The 13,694-nt window shown below is 47.2% G+C and overlaps 1 protein-coding gene across 3 annotated transcripts in view; it reads right to left on the bottom strand.

Annotated features, from left to right (window-relative positions):
• Positions 1-9,750, bottom strand: part of rilpl1 (Rab interacting lysosomal protein-like 1) — a 56,472-nt gene extending 46,722 nt beyond the window's left edge. For all 3 annotated transcript variants that reach the window (XM_068054518.1, XM_068054520.1, XM_068054519.1), the window contains exon 1: positions 9,143-9,750. In XM_068054518.1, the coding sequence (XP_067910619.1) occupies positions 9,143-9,430 (288 nt within the window). In that variant the 5' untranslated portion in view covers positions 9,431-9,750. The remainder of the gene's footprint in view (positions 1-9,142) is intronic.
• Positions 9,751-13,694: the final 3,944 nt, after the last annotated feature.

Below are 13,694 nucleotides of genomic sequence, written 5' to 3'. Positions count from 1 at the left end.
TGTCCAACTGAGATATGCTAAAAATAAGGGACGCGAGGGGCTGGATACAGTTGTGCGTTTACCCAGTAACCTATTAGTGACCATGTCAAGTATATTCCTCCCAGTCAGCGTTTATTTTGGGAGCTGGCACGATGCAGGAGCTGCTGCCAGTTGTTCTGATGCACATGACATCCCAAAATAACAGCTCAAGACCAAACATGCAATCATGTTAAAATAGTCCTGTGACTGGCATCCTGCTAAAATTACACCAGAAACTCCAGTGACTCAAACAAAATCGGTCTGTTTTTGCTCTAACTTTCCAAAAGTTAGACAGAATTCACAACAGATAACTTCCCGCACAAGATAAGTTTTGCGTCAGCCACGGTTCAGAGAGTTTTACTCTCGCCTCTGAGTCAGAGATTGTGAATTCAAGACCCACTCCGGAGACTTGAGCACAAAATCAAGACTGGCACTACCAGAGCAGCACCGAGGGAGTGCTGCACCGTCGGAGGGAGCAGCACCGAGGGAGTGCTGCACCGTCGGAGGGAGCAGCACCGAGGGAGTGCTGCACCGTCGGAGGGCTGCACCGTCGGAGGGAGCAGCACCGAGGGAGTGCTGCACCGTCGGAGGGAGCAGCACAGAGGGAGTGCTGCACCGTCGGAGGGAACAGCATCGAGGGAGTGCTGCACCTTCGGAGGGAGCAGCACCGAGGGAGTGCTGCACCGTCGGAGGGAGCAGCACCGAGGGAGTGCTGCACCGCGGAGGGAGCAGCACCAAGGGAGTGCTGCACCGCGGAGGGAGCAGCACCGAGGGAGTGCTGCACCGAGGGAGTGCTGCACCGTCAGAGGGAGCAGCACCGAGTGAGTGCTGCACCGCGGAGGGAGCAGCACCGAGGGAGTGCTGCACCGTCAGAGGGAGCAGCACCGAGGGAGTGCTGCACCGTCGGAGGGAGCAGCACCGAGGGAGTGCTGCACCGTCGGAGGGAGCAGCACCGAGGGAGTGCTGCACCGTCGGAGGGAGCAGCACCGAGGGAGTGCTGCACCGTCGGAGGGAGCAGCACCGAGGGAGTGCTGCACCGTCGGAGGGAGCAGCACCGAGGGAGTGCTGCACCGTCGGAGGGAGCAGCACCGAGGGAGTGCTGCACCGTCGGAGGGAGCAGCACCGAGGGAGTGCTGCACCGTCGGAGGGAGCAGCACCGAGGGAGTGCTGCACCGTCGGAGGGAGCAGCACCGAGGGAGTGCTGCACCGTCGGAGGGAGCAGCACCGAGGGAGTGCTGCACCGTCGGAGGGAGCAGCACCGAGGGAGTGCTGCACCGCGGAAGGAGCAGCACCGAGGGAGTGCTGCACCGCGGAGGGAGCAGCACCGAGGGAGTGCTGCACCGCGGAGGGAGCAGCACCGAGGGAGTGCTGCACCGCGGAGGGAGCAGCACCGAGGGAGTGCTGCACCGCGGAGGGAGCAGCACCGAGGGAGTGCTGCACCGCGGAGGGAGCAGCACCGAGGGAGTGCTGCACCGCGGAGGGAGCAGCACCGAGGGAGTGCTGCACCGCGGAGGGAGCAGCACCGAGGGAGTGCTGCACCGCGGAGGGAGCAGCACCGAGGGAGTGCTGCACCGCGGAGGGAGCAGCACCGAGGGAGTGCTGCACCGCGGAGGGAGCAGCACCGAGGGAGTGCTGCACCGTCAGAGGGAGCAGCACCGAGGGAGTTCTGCACCGCGGAGGGAGCAGCACCGAGGGAGTGCTGCACCGTCAGAGGGAGCAGCACCGAGGAAGTGCTGCACCGCAGAGGGAGCAGCACCGAGGGAGTGCTGCACCGCGGAGGGAGCAGCAACGAGGGAGTGCTGCACCGTCGGAGGGAGCGGCACCGAGGGAGCACTGCGCCGTCCGAGGGAGCGCTGCACCGTCGGAGGGAGCGGCACCAAGGGAGTGCTGCACCGTCGGAGGGAGTGGCACCGAGGGAGTGCTGCAGCGTCGGAGGGGTAATACTGACTGGCCGCTGCACCGTTGGAGACGGTGTCTTTCGGAGGACCCCACTCTGCACTGTACAGCAACGTGTCATCCTGAAAACTGCATTCATAACAATCACTGTAGCTCAAAGCAATTCATTGACAGTCACTTTATGATGTTTCTGAGAACACATTAAAGCTCTAAATAATATGTGTTCTTTCTTAAGGTGCTAATTAGATGTGTAATAGTTTTGGTGATTACTGTTCCAAGTTTTATTCCAGGCTCAGTGTTCCTCCCTGTGACAAGCGGGAAGGGCTCTGAACAATTACAGCTTGCTCACTGGGTTCTGTTCCTCTCAGGAGTGTCCCATTTGCTCTACTGATATTAAAGATCAAGTTTAAAATCAAGAGTGGCAAGAATGTAAACTGGTTAACATAGAGTTGCGAATAGCACTGATGCATTTAAAGGAAAGCTAGATAGGTGCATGAGGGAGAAAGGAATAAAAGGACATGTTGATAGGGTGAGATGAAGTAAGGTGGGAGGTGGGTCATGTGGAGCATAGTTGGCCCATTTATGTCATACTTTCCATCAAAGTTTGAGACACTTGGTCTATTAACTCAGTTGGTGAAGGCCACCCAGCCCAGCTTGCTCTTGGACCTCCATCATGCCAGCTCATCTCTGCCAGTTGTCAGTATCAGCACTGTCATTGCTCCCAGCATTCGCAGGCTAGTAACAGGAAAAATCAGCTGGATTTCCCATTCCTGGTCACTATCCAGGGTGCTTTGCTGGAGAGTGGGTGTTGGACTCAGTTGTGATTTACCATCAGCCCTAACCAGATAACTTGTCCACAGTCATTGTCTAGACCACACATTTAAAAGGTGTCTCGATATGCACCTGAAGTCCTGTAACCTCCAGGGATACGGACCAAGTGCTGGAAAATGGGATTAGGCCGGGTGGTTTGTTTCTCAGTGGGTGCAGACATGATGGTCTCCATCCGTGACGTAATTTTTTTTTTTAACATTTTCTAAATATTTTAAATATCTGAAGAGGAGGAATGTGCAGGGGTTTGGGGAGAGGCTGGGGGAGTGGCAGTATGTGAATTGCTCCTTCTGTGCTGTAACTATTCTGTGATTCTAAATAGGGTCACAGATTACTAAAGCAAGGAAATTATGGTGAACCTTTATAAAACACTGGTTTGGCCTCAACTGGAATACTGTGTCCAATTCTGGACACCACACTTTAGGAAGGATATGAAGGTACTTGAAAGGGTGCAGAAAAGATTCACAAGAACGGTTCCAGGGATGAGGAATTTCAGTTACGTGGATAGGTTGGAGAAGCTGGGGTTGTTCTCCTTAGAGAGAAGGTTAAGAGGAAATTTGATAGAGGTGTTCAAAATCATGAGGGGTCTGGACAGAGTAGATAGAGAGAAACTGTTCCCATTGGTGGAAGGATCCAGAACCAGAGGATACTGATTTAGGGTAATTGGAAAAAAAACGGTGACATGAAGAAATACTTTATTTACACAGTGAGTGGTTCAGATCTGGAACACTGTGTCAAGAGTGTAGTGGAGGCAGATTCAATCATGGCTTTCAAAAGCAAACTGCATAATTACCTGAAGAGAAAAGAATTTGCAGGGCTATGGGGAAAAGGTGGGGGAGTGGAACTAGCTGAGTTTCTGTTGATTGTGCACGGCGCAGTGGTTAGCACCGCAGACTCACAGCTCCAGTGACCCGGGTTTGGTTCTAGGTACTGCCTGTGCGGAGTTTGCAAACTCTCTCTGTGACCGCGTGGGTTTCCGCTGGGTGCTCCGGTCAAAGTCCAAAGTTGACTGCTCCACAGTCAAAGACTTGCAGTTTGATAGGTAAATTGGCCATTGTAAGTTGCCCCTAGTGTAGATAGGAGAATAGTGGGGATGTGGTAGGGAATATGGGATTAATGCAGGATTAGTATAAATGGGTGGTTGTTGGTTGGCACAGACTTGGTGGGCCGAAGGGCCTGTTTCAGTGCTGTATCTCTCTATGACTTTAATGGCCTCCTGTGCTACAACCATTCTATGATTCTATGGAGCCTGGTCACTTTGTCGAGGTGCTTGAGTGTGTGTAGAACTGGACCCAGCAGGAGCCAATATGAGAGAAGAATGGGGAAGGAGACAAGATTGGCCTAGAAATACTGTTCAGTCAGACATGTTGAAACTAACTTTGAAACAGACTGCAGTTACACCTCCCAAGTAAGAAATAGAGTGGCGATAAAGCGTACATACTCTGGCGGGTGACAAGTGGTGTTCCCCAGGGATCTGTTCTGGGGCGTCAACTTTTTAACTGTGTTTGTCAATGACTTGGACAAAGCAATAGGGACTGTGGTGTAATGTGAGCAGGAAGTTGCAAAGGGACATCGATAGATTAAGTGAGTGGGCAAAACTGTGCCAGATGGAGTTCAATGTGGGGAAGTGAGGTAATTCACTTTGGACTTCAGAACGCTAAATTAAGTATTTTCCAAGGGGTGATAAACTAGTGACTGTAGAAGAGCAGAGAGATTATCGCATTATAGAAAGGATGTGGAAGCTATGGAAAGGGTGCAGAGGAGATTTACTAGGATGTTGCCTGGTATGGAGGGAAGGTCTTACGAGGAAAGGCTGAGGGACTTGAGGTTGTTTTCGTTGGAGAGGAGGAGGAGGAGAGGTGACTTAATAGAGACATATAAGATAATCAGAGGGTTAGATAGGGTGGATAGTGAGCGTCTTTTTCCTCGGATGGTGATGGCAAACACGAGGGGACATAGCTTCAAGTTGAGGGGTGATAGATATAGGACAGATGTGAGAGGTAGTTTCTTTACTCAGAGAGTAGTAGGGGCGTGGAATGCCCTGCCTGCAGCAGTAGTAGATTCGCCAACTTTAAGGGCATTTAAGTGGACATTGGATAGACACATGGATGAAAATGGAATAGTGTAGGTCAGATGGTTTCACAGCTCGGCGCAACATCGAGGGCCGAAGGGCCTGTACTGCGCTGTAATATTCTAAAAAAAAAAAATTTAGGGGCCCATGACAGAAATCATTTAAAGCAAGTGGACAGGTAGAGAAAAAAAAAATCAAAAAGGCTAGTGGAACGTTGGCCGTTATCTCAATGGGGCTGGAATACAAAAGTGAGGAAGTTATGTAATAGTGGTACAGAGCCTTGCTCAGACTCCATCTGGAGTAACTGTGTTCACTGCTTCTCATGAAGGAGATGCCTTGAAGGGGGTGCAGCACAGATTCACCAGAATGATATCAAAGAAAATAGGATAAAATTATGAGACCAGGGTTTGCATAAATTTGTCTTGTATGGTAAGAGTGAGGGGTGACCTGAGCAAGATGTTTACAATGATTGAAGGATTTGGTAGGATAGAGAGAGAGAAACTATTTTCTCTATTGGGGAAACCAGAACAAGGGACATAACCTTAAAATTAGAGCCAGGCTATTCAAGGGTGATGTCAGGAAGCAGTTCTTTATACAAAGAGTAGTGGAAATCTGGAACTCTCTCTTCCAAAAGGCTGTTCAAGCTGGGGGTCAATTGGAGCTTTCGAGACTGAGATCAATAGATTTTTATTAAGGTAAAGCAATCAAGGGAAATAGAGAAAAGGCAGGTAAATGGAGTTAAGATATAGATTGTTCAAGATCTGAGTGAATGAAGGAACAGGCTCAAGGGGCTGAATGGCCTCCTATTCTTAGCACAATAAAATGGCATTACTGTTGATTCTGTCTGATAAAAGGTTCATCAATTTTTTTTATTTAAATCAGTGGTTCTCAAACATTTTTAGTTTCAAGACCTCTTTTTAAATGGATTAGTAATCACCAACCGCCCCATTTAAATTGGGGAAAATGGCATCTTGGCGAATGTGCGTTTTGACAAGCTGAGTTTAAATATTTAAAAGACTGCCCTCTCATGAACAATGCTAACTCACCTGGCGTCCACCACCAGCCTAGGTAACTGTGGGTCTACCGGACGATTTTCCAGTCACTCTCAGCACTCTGGCATGCGTGCTCCACTCTGAGGCAAGACAACCAACACACCGTGCTGTAAATGTGGCGGCCGCACTCCACTTCTCTCTCCTGGCTCACGCCAAGCCCGCCTCCAGCTGCCGCTCAATCACATACTCTTGACCATGGTGTCCTGGGCAGTTGCCAACCTGTGAAGCTAGCCCTGCTCAGTCAGCACTTTCAGATTATTTTGCATTTGCCCTGAAGAGAGTCTCTCCAGACCCCAAGGGGTCTGCAGATCCATTTCTGAACCAGTGATTTAGATGACTCTGTTACGGGCGGCGCAGTGGTTAGCACCACAGCCTCACAGCACCAGCGACCCGGGTTCAATTCTGGGTACTGCCTGTGTGGAGTTTGCAAGCTCTCCCTGTGTCTGCGTGGGTTTCCTCCGGGTGCTCCGGTTTCCTCCCACATGCCAAAGACTTGCAGGTTGATAGGTAAATTGGCCATTATAAATTGCCCCTAGTATAGGTAGGTGGTAAGGGAATATAGGGACAGGTGGGGATGTGGTATATGGAATTAGTATAGGGTTAGTATTAATGGGGGTTGATGGGCGGCACAGACTCGGTGGGCTGAAGGGCCTGTTTCAGTGCTGTATCTCTAAAAAAAAAATTTTGCTATTGGGAACTTTCCTTTGCATAGAATGAACAGATTTCAGCAGCACATTCCCACTCATCTTCAACTCTAACTCGGTTTCCTAGGTTACCTTAGGTACAATGACAGACACAATAAAAAGGGTCCGAGGCGAGAAGCAGTGGGTCACTTGTTTTCCACAGGGCACCTACATGCAAAACCAGAATTACCACCTCATCCATGTGGCATTTTAGAACCGATATGCTATAGAAAATATCACTGAAGCCAAATTAATGCTTCAGTGTTGCTTCTTGTCTTGTGCAATTATCTATCAGGTCGAATTTTTCCTACCAATACTGAGTGACTAGCACTGGAACTCAAATTTACAGCTTCAACCAGACACAGGTTCAAAAGGACAAAATCTGTATCAGCAAAACTTTATTACTGGGTGTTTTCATTATCCAGCAAACACATCACAATCAATGGAATTAGTCACCAACACCCCTACCATTTATCCTCCAGCAAATGCTGCAAAACAAAGCTCCCAGAAATACCAAATGCAACACAAGAATTTTGTTTTCACCACAAACGACCTTGAGGATTTTGTTTCGCATGAGACTATTTCAATTGAACAATTATGTTTCAACTGCAAGGTTCATTCAAACTGCAGCAGTGGTTACCAAAACCTTTCTTCCGGAGGACCCGATTATTCCAACACACTCCTCCCACAGTCTACCCTCCCTAAAGTTGAGGTCATACAAAATTCTGCTGCCTGTACCTTAACTTGCACTAAGTCCCATTCCCCTATCAGCCCTGTGCTCGCTGACCAAATTGGCTCCCGATCAAGCAACGTCTTGATTTTAAAATTCTTATCCTCGTTTTCAAATTCCTCCATGGCCGTGCCCCTTCCCATCTCTGTAATCTCCTCCAACCACGTAACCCTCCGAGCTCTCTGCGCTGATCTAATTCTGGGCTCTTGAGCATCCCCAATTTTAATTGCTCCTCTAGTGGAGTGCAACTGTGCCTTCACTGGCCTAGGCCCTAAGCTCTGGAATTCCCTCCCTTTAAGACACTGCTTAAAACCTACCTCTTTTACCAAGCTTTTGGTCATCTGGCCTTATGCAGCTTAGTGTCATACTTTGTTTAATAATGCTCCTGTGAAGCACCTGAGGACGTTTTACTACGTTAAAAGGTGCTATATAAATATACATTGTTGTTCTTGGCCCCCTGTAAATATCGACAAACTTCCAGACACCCCCTGTACATATATACACACCTGGGGTACATACCCTTCAAATACTGACACACTCCCAGGGACCCCCTGGAAGATGAGGGGTAAGGAAAGGAGAGGAGACAGAGGCAGAGAAACAGAACCTGACATCATAAATTTCATCAGTTCTGATGCAAGGTCCTTGACCTGAAACGTTAACTCTGTTCTCTCTCCACAGATGCTGCTAGACCTGCTGAGTATTTCCAGCATTTTCTGTTTTTATTTCAGATTTCCAGCATCTGCAGTATTTTGCTTTTCCTTCAGGACAGGAAATAGTATGTGCGGAAAAAAATGCAAATTTTATTCTGCGCTTGATTACAAATGCTGAAAATACAGCACAGATTACACTGGTCAATTAGTAAAAATCTGACAGTCACTGCAGACTGTACCTACACCTGTAGCCCAGCTTGTTGTCACTGTGGGTCCATGGGTTCAGGTGTAAAGTTTAAATCAATGATCCTATTGTGTGAACAACTGAATTTCACTATCAAAGATGACAGTTTTGTTAGTTCATAGTTCCTTTTTGTGCAATATTCAGTGCTTTTTAGATTCCTGTTCTATCTCATTTACCACCCTGTAAATTACATTAGCATACAATGGATAAAGAATAGAAGAGAGGTTAGACAAAATATTCTTCACAATGATGGTGGATAGAATGTGGAAATCACAGCCACAAACTGTTGTCAAGGCAGAGCCCATTTTTAAAAAAAGGTCATTTAAAAGTTGCCTGAGGAAAAGGAATATTTGGTTAATATTAGAGGAATAAAGGTTATAGAGGAGTGAGCAGGAGAGTGGGATGAGACTGGGTGGGATATTGAAGGTAAGGGGAGCGGCCTGAGACTGGGTGGGATATTGAAGGGTATGGGGAGTGGGATGAGACTGGGTGGGATATTGAAGGGTATGGGGAGTGGGATGAGACTGGGTGGGATATTGAAGGGTACGGGGAGTGGGATGAGACTGGGTGGGATATTGAAGGGTACGGGGAGTGGGATGAGACTGGGTGGGATATTGAAGGGTATGGGGAGTGGGATGAGACTGGGTGGGATATTGAAGGGTACGGGGAGTGGGATGAGACTGGGTGGTACTGATTTTACGGCTTCAGCTGCTGTGATTTTGAGAACATTCTAATGTCCAAATTATAAGTAATGAACATTTACAATTGTTTGATCAGCTTCCGCCAGACTGTTATTCGAAATATTGCAATAAAGAGTTTTAGCAAAGCCATGATTTGTTGTGGCTTGGCTCGGCGTTAAGGGTGTTTGCCCGGGGTCGGGGTGGTGGGGGGTCACTGCCCTCCCTCGCTGTGGGTTTGAAATCAGACCGGGAGTGGTCCACAAGCAACAGCCCCTCTCCCTCTCCCTCACCTGCTGATGTTTCCTCTCTTTCTCGATCCGGTCTATCCTCTCCACCCGCAGCCGGTCCAGCTCCAGGCGCAGCTCGTCGATCTCTGGGTTCATCTGATTGCGGCTCACCAGCACCTCCAGCATCTCCAAAACCCGCACCACTTTGGGCATCAGCTTGGCGATCGCGTCGCAGCCGAACACGTCGATGATGCGCTCGAATTCCTGGCCGACCACCGCCGCAATATCGTACACATCCATCACCGACAGCTCGGTGGCCGTCTTGTCTAGGGCTGACATCCCTCCTTCCATCGCCCCTGGTCCCCTAAGCCCTCTCTGCTTCTTTCCCTTCTTCTCTCCCTCTTTCCTGCCTCCTTCCCCCCCTCCCTTTGTCTAGTATCTTCTCTCTATTCCGAAATTTCCTGCATTGAAACTTTTAAAATCCCCTTTTCTTCTTCCCTTTCTTTCCCTTTACCTCTTTTTTTTTTACTTTTTCTTCTTCAAACTCTTCTCTCCCCCCACCAGCACTTTCCCGCAAACATCCTGCTGGAAATTCCAATAAAGTGCAGTTGAAACCGACATTGCAAAGCCAAGTCACTGCAGGCAGAAGCCAGGCATTGCGCATGACCCTTCCCCCGGAGACGGGAGGGGCTGCATAGTTTTCCCAGACTTCAATCCAGCAGTAAGACGCTCCTGGGAAAACAGAGCTCACTTTCAGAGTGCTGCAAGTTCTGTCTGACAAGGTAACCTCTTCCCACCCCCTGAAGTCTCCAAGAATTAAATATTAAACTTCCCGATGCCGCTGCAGGGAGAAATAAAGCCATTAAAAATGTTTTCCTTCCTTTGATCACTTTTGTCTATTAGTTACAAACAGAAAGTAAGAACTGGCATCTCATGAACTCAGGACATCCCAAATCACTTTCACAGCACTTTGGAAGTGTAGTTATTGATGTACTGTAATGTAACAGCCAATTTATGTACAGCAAGACCCCACAAACAGCAATGAGATAACTGGAGAATCTGTTTTAGTGATGTTGCTTGGAGGATATTGGCCGCAACCTCTACTCTGCTTCAAAATGGTGGTCACGGGATCTTTTACTTCCAGCTGAAAAGGCAGACTGGGCCTTAGTTTAACATTTTATCTGAAAGACGGCACCTACAACAGTGCAGCACTCCCTCTTAAATCTCTCCTGTTCACAAACCTCTGACTCATTGAGGTGGAGTAATGCCAGGACTAACACTTTATACTAGAAATGGGGGCAGAGCGGAGTGGGGAATGTTGTTTGAGAGTGAAGAATCATCCAATCAGATAATCGTCTAATTGGTGTTGGGCAGGCAGGGCATCACGTGGATTGGTATAAAAACAGAAAATGCTGGAAATACTCAGTAAGTCTGGCAGCATCTGTGCAGACAGAAAGTTAATATTTCAAGTCTGTGACCTTTCATCAGAATGAGGATTGACATGTTGGGTGACCAATGGTAGAGGTGAGGTGTTTAACAGTGAGAGGTCATGTGATTAAACCTGCTGGACCAAAGCAACCTGCTATTGTGATTACGCAGCTTTGCAGCAAAGCCTTGCTGTGGATTAACAGATCTGGCCAGGATACTGTAAATTTTATGTAATATTTACAGCACAGAAACAGGCCATTCGGCCCAACTGGTCTCTGCCATTGTTTATGCTCCACAAGAGCCTCCTCCCACCTTACTTCATCTCACCCTATCTACATATTCTCTTCTCCCTCAAGTCCATATCTAGCTTCCCCTTAAAGGTATTTAAGGTATTCACCGCAACCACTTCCTGTAGCAGTAAATGGCATGGTTACTAAATAAAAAGGTGGTACTTTATTAGTTTACAAAAAAAATCAATTAATTCTTTTCACAAGATTAAGAATCAAAGAAAACATGAATTGATGAAAGGCTATTTGCCTTTATTAAGCCCACTCCTCCCATAGGCTATGTCCAATCCAATCTAACAGTAACTTTATCTGACACAAATTTATCCTTGTCTCCCAATATAAAAGAAAAGAAAAGACATGTATTTATATAGCACCTTTCACAACCTCAGGACATCCCAAAGCGCTTTACAGCCTATTAAGTACTTTTGAAGTACAATCACTGTTGTAATTCAAGCACAATGCTAGAAATACCTGTTTAATCTCCACCTTGCACCCTCTGTAAACTTCAGCTCATCCAAAGCTCTGTTGCCTGTATCTTTACTCACACCAAGTTTCAGTCACCCACCCGTCAGCCTGTGCTCACTGAAATACTTTGTCTCCTGGTCCAGCAACATTTCGATTTCAACATTTTTATTCTTATTTTCAAATCTCTCGTTGGCCTGACCCTTTTTTATCTCTGTAATCTCCTCCAGCCCTACATTCCTCTGGGATCTTTGCGCTCCTTCACTTCTGGTCCCTCGCACTTCCCCAATTTTAATTGCTTCGCTATTGACGGCCTCAAACCTTAGCTCTGGAACTCCCTGAACCACTTAATCTCTCTAGCTCTCTCCTTCTTCAAGACACTCCTAAATCTACCTCTTTGACCAAACTTTTGGTCACCTGTCTAATATCTCTTTACGTGGTTCAGTGTCAAATTTTGTCCGATTATGCACCTTGGGACATTTATCTACACTGAAGACACCACATGTTCTAGGGAAGTTGTTTTTTAGGTTTCAATGGCTTCCTGCTTTGACATGACATCATCAGAGTCCCAGCTATACACAGATCAAGGAATATGTGCTAAAAACAGGAAATGCTGGAAATACTCAGCAGGTCTGGCATCATCTGTGGAGAGAAATAGAGTTAAAGTTTCAGGTCTGTGACCTTTCATTAGAATGTGTGAATGGTTGTGTATGTACATGAATATATCTGTACAAGTGTGAACATGTGTGCATGAAGGAAAGACTGGGACCAACACAGCATCTTCTCAATGCTTCAGAAACACCCAAAATCACTTCACACACAATGAATTACTTTGAAGTGGTCTTACTTGTTTTGTAGGTGATTGCGGCAGCCAACATGTGTGCAAGATCCAACAAACTAGAAGTGGAATTTTGTGAAAGGGAAATCATGTTTCACCAATTTATTGGAGTTCTTTGAGGGAGTTCCATGTGCTGTGGATAAAGGGGAACCGATGGATGTATTGTATATAGATTTCCAGAAGGCATTTGATAAGGTGCCACATCAAAGGTTATTGCAGAAAATAAAAGCTCATGGTGTGGCGGAGCAGGCTCGAAGGGCCAAATGGCCTACTCCTGCTCCTATTTTTCTTTGTTTTCTGTGTAACATTTTGGCATGGATAGAAGATTGGCTCGCTAACAGGAAACAGAGATTAGGCATAAATTAGTCATTTTCTGGTTGGCTAAGATGTAAGGAGTGGTGTGTCACAGGGATCAGTGCTGGGGCCTCAACTTTTTACAATTTATATAAATGACTTAGATGAAGGGACCGAAGGTATGGTTGCTAAATTTGCTGATGACACAAAGATAGGTAGGAAAGTAAGTTGTGAAGAGGACATAAGGAGGCTACAAAGGGATATGGATAGGTTAAGTGAGTGGGCAAAGATCTGTCAAATGGAGTATAATGTTGGAAAATGTGAAATTGTCCATTTTGGCAGGAAGAGTAAAAACGAAGCATATTATCTAAATGGTGAGAGATTGCAGAGCTCTGAGATACAGAGGGATCTGGGTGTCCTCGTGTATGAATCGCAAAAAATTACTATGCAGGTACAGCAAGTAATTAGGAAAGCTAATAGAATGTAAAGGCTGGCTACCCGACCCGAACCCGACGACATATGTTGGTCAAACATGATTTCCCTTTCACAGAACCAGGCTGACTTTGACTAATTACCTTGAATGTTTTGAAATGCCCTGCTGTAACGTCTTTAATAATAGCTTCTAACATTTTCCTTAAGACAGATGTTCAGCTAACTGGCCTGTAGTTTCCTGCTTTCTGTCTCCCTCCCTTTTTGAATAAAAGAGTTACATTCGCTATTTTCCAATCTCATGGAACCTTCCCCGAATCGACGGAATTTTGGAAAATTAAAACCAACGCATCAACTATCTCACTAGCCACTTCTTTTAAGACCTTAGGATAAAGTCCACCAAGACCCGGGGACCTGTCAGCCTGCGGCTCCAACAATCTGCTCAATACCAATTCCTTGGCAATTGTAATTCTCTTGAGTTCCTCCCACCTTTCCATTTTCTGACTTAGAGCTATTCTGGGCAGCGCTCCCATGATACTGCTCCTCCGGTTGTGCAGTCTAAAGGCCTGCTACCTGACGAGACCCGACAACATGTTCGGCTTTCGGGCTCTGGTCGGGCCAGGTCTGGGTCGGGCTCGGGCCAGACACGCACGGTAAGTGCTCTGCCGGTAAGTATTAAAAATAAAAAAAACTTACCTGAGCTGGGAGTCCCAGACGAAACTGAGTCTGTGCAGTGAGTGAGTGACGTCACTATGATGTCATCACGCATGTGCTGCAGCTTCGTGGAGCTTCTCAGTCGGAAGTTAAGTAAAGGGATGGTCGGGTCAGGCTGGGGGCGAAACTGGAGGGACTCGGGCCCGCTGTGAATTGGTCAGGT

The sequence above is a fragment of the Heterodontus francisci genome, chromosome 23 (genome assembly GCF_036365525.1).
Source record: "Heterodontus francisci isolate sHetFra1 chromosome 23, sHetFra1.hap1, whole genome shotgun sequence".
Taxonomy (NCBI): domain Eukaryota; kingdom Metazoa; phylum Chordata; class Chondrichthyes; order Heterodontiformes; family Heterodontidae; genus Heterodontus; species Heterodontus francisci.
The sequence above is the reverse complement of the archived record's forward strand: the minus strand, read 5'-3'. Positions and strand labels throughout refer to the sequence as shown.